General features: G+C 35.1%; 1 protein-coding gene across 1 annotated transcript; it reads right to left on the bottom strand.

Annotated features, from left to right (window-relative positions):
- Positions 1-294: 294 nt before the first annotated feature.
- On the bottom strand, positions 295-1287 carry LOC114632325 (taste receptor type 2 member 136-like). Its single transcript, XM_028780861.1, has one exon. It carries the CDS (start codon positions 1285-1287, stop codon positions 295-297), a length of 993 nt encoding a protein of 330 aa, XP_028636694.1.

Raw genomic sequence — 1287 nt, 5'->3', positions numbered from 1 at the left:
ATTTATTTTAGTCATGCCTGCCTTCATAATTCTGAAAAATGTTAATCATAGTTTGAATAATTATATAGGTTTTACAAAAATAATATTAAGAAAATTCTATAGATAGGTTTTCTTGTACATTTTGTACATGTACACAAACACAATCTCTAATTTAATAGGCTGAGATAAAATGCTTTCTAGAAATTTCTTTACAAACAATTTGCACATAGTCCAGTTTTAAAAGCAATAGAAAGCATAAAGTGCTACAGACTATGCTACTAATCAGACTATGTCTCTTAAATTGATGGAAACACTTCAAGGATTCTGTTCTTTTAGACAGAGCCTTGCCCTCATCTGTATCATTGCCAACACAAAGGCCCGTTTGATCCTCTTATTTCCCCATAACAAGATATAAGAATGGCTTGAAGGATACAAGGTTCCAATAGCCTGGCAGATCACGTGGACTGGTTCATTTAGAGACTTTGTATAATTATAACCTGATATGATTAGAGACAGAATAAACATGGAAAATAATAACAGAAAGGAGATCACAGCTTTCAAAGCCTTAATGTGGGCTGAAGCACTAGGATCGTGGGATCCTTTTCCATAAAGCTTCATTGTCCTAAGGTGTTTACACAGGGAATAGATTAACAGAAGAAAACAGATCATGGATATGGTGAAGGGAATGACATTGTCCAGAGTGAAAGTGATCATAGCTGTTAAGTTCATGAAATAAGTCAGTTTGGTTTTCCCAGTCAAGTTGCCTCTGTGTCTATACGCTTGGGTTATCTCAGACGTGTTTACCATCATAAGATTAGGAGATAAAAGCACCAAACTCAACAAAAGTACACCAATAAGGACACTCTTGATTTTTCCTTTCAGGACAAGAAAAATAAGATTAGAGAAATTACCTATCTTCAACAAATAAAGTATGCTGAGTATAGCTGCAAGCCATGTATTAAAATGGTTGGTTACCGCCCAGCCAACACAAATGCTAAACCTTACTTGTAAAGACAAAGCTAAATGAAACACAGTTAAGCACCAATTCATTAATATTATCGAAAGCACACCAATCCTGAAGAAGGCCAGAGCAATGAGAATTCGATCAGGTAAGGAGAATGTCCTTCTCTTGATGCAGTCAATGCAGTTCACCAAAACAATAAAGACATTGGCAAAGGTTCCAAGAATGATTTCTAACAGAATTGCAATGGTCACAATAATTTCCAAGAAACTCATGATGTCTGAACAAATTGTTTTGAAAAGAGGAAAAATGAAATGTAGCTCTTGTGTCACTAGTTGTGGTTTCAT

Source organism: Grammomys surdaster, unplaced genomic scaffold (assembly GCF_004785775.1).
Source record: "Grammomys surdaster isolate TR1022 unplaced genomic scaffold, NIH_TR_1.0 373, whole genome shotgun sequence".
NCBI classification, from domain to species: Eukaryota; Metazoa; Chordata; class Mammalia; order Rodentia; family Muridae; genus Grammomys; species Grammomys surdaster.
The sequence above is the reverse complement of the archived record's forward strand: the minus strand, read 5'-3'. Positions and strand labels throughout refer to the sequence as shown.

Bases quoted from the DNA above. Each gene is read 5' to 3' on its own strand.
- LOC114632325 (XM_028780861.1), bottom strand. From the start codon at position 1,287: ATGAAACCACAACTAGTGACACAAGAGCTACATTTCATTTTTCCTCTT.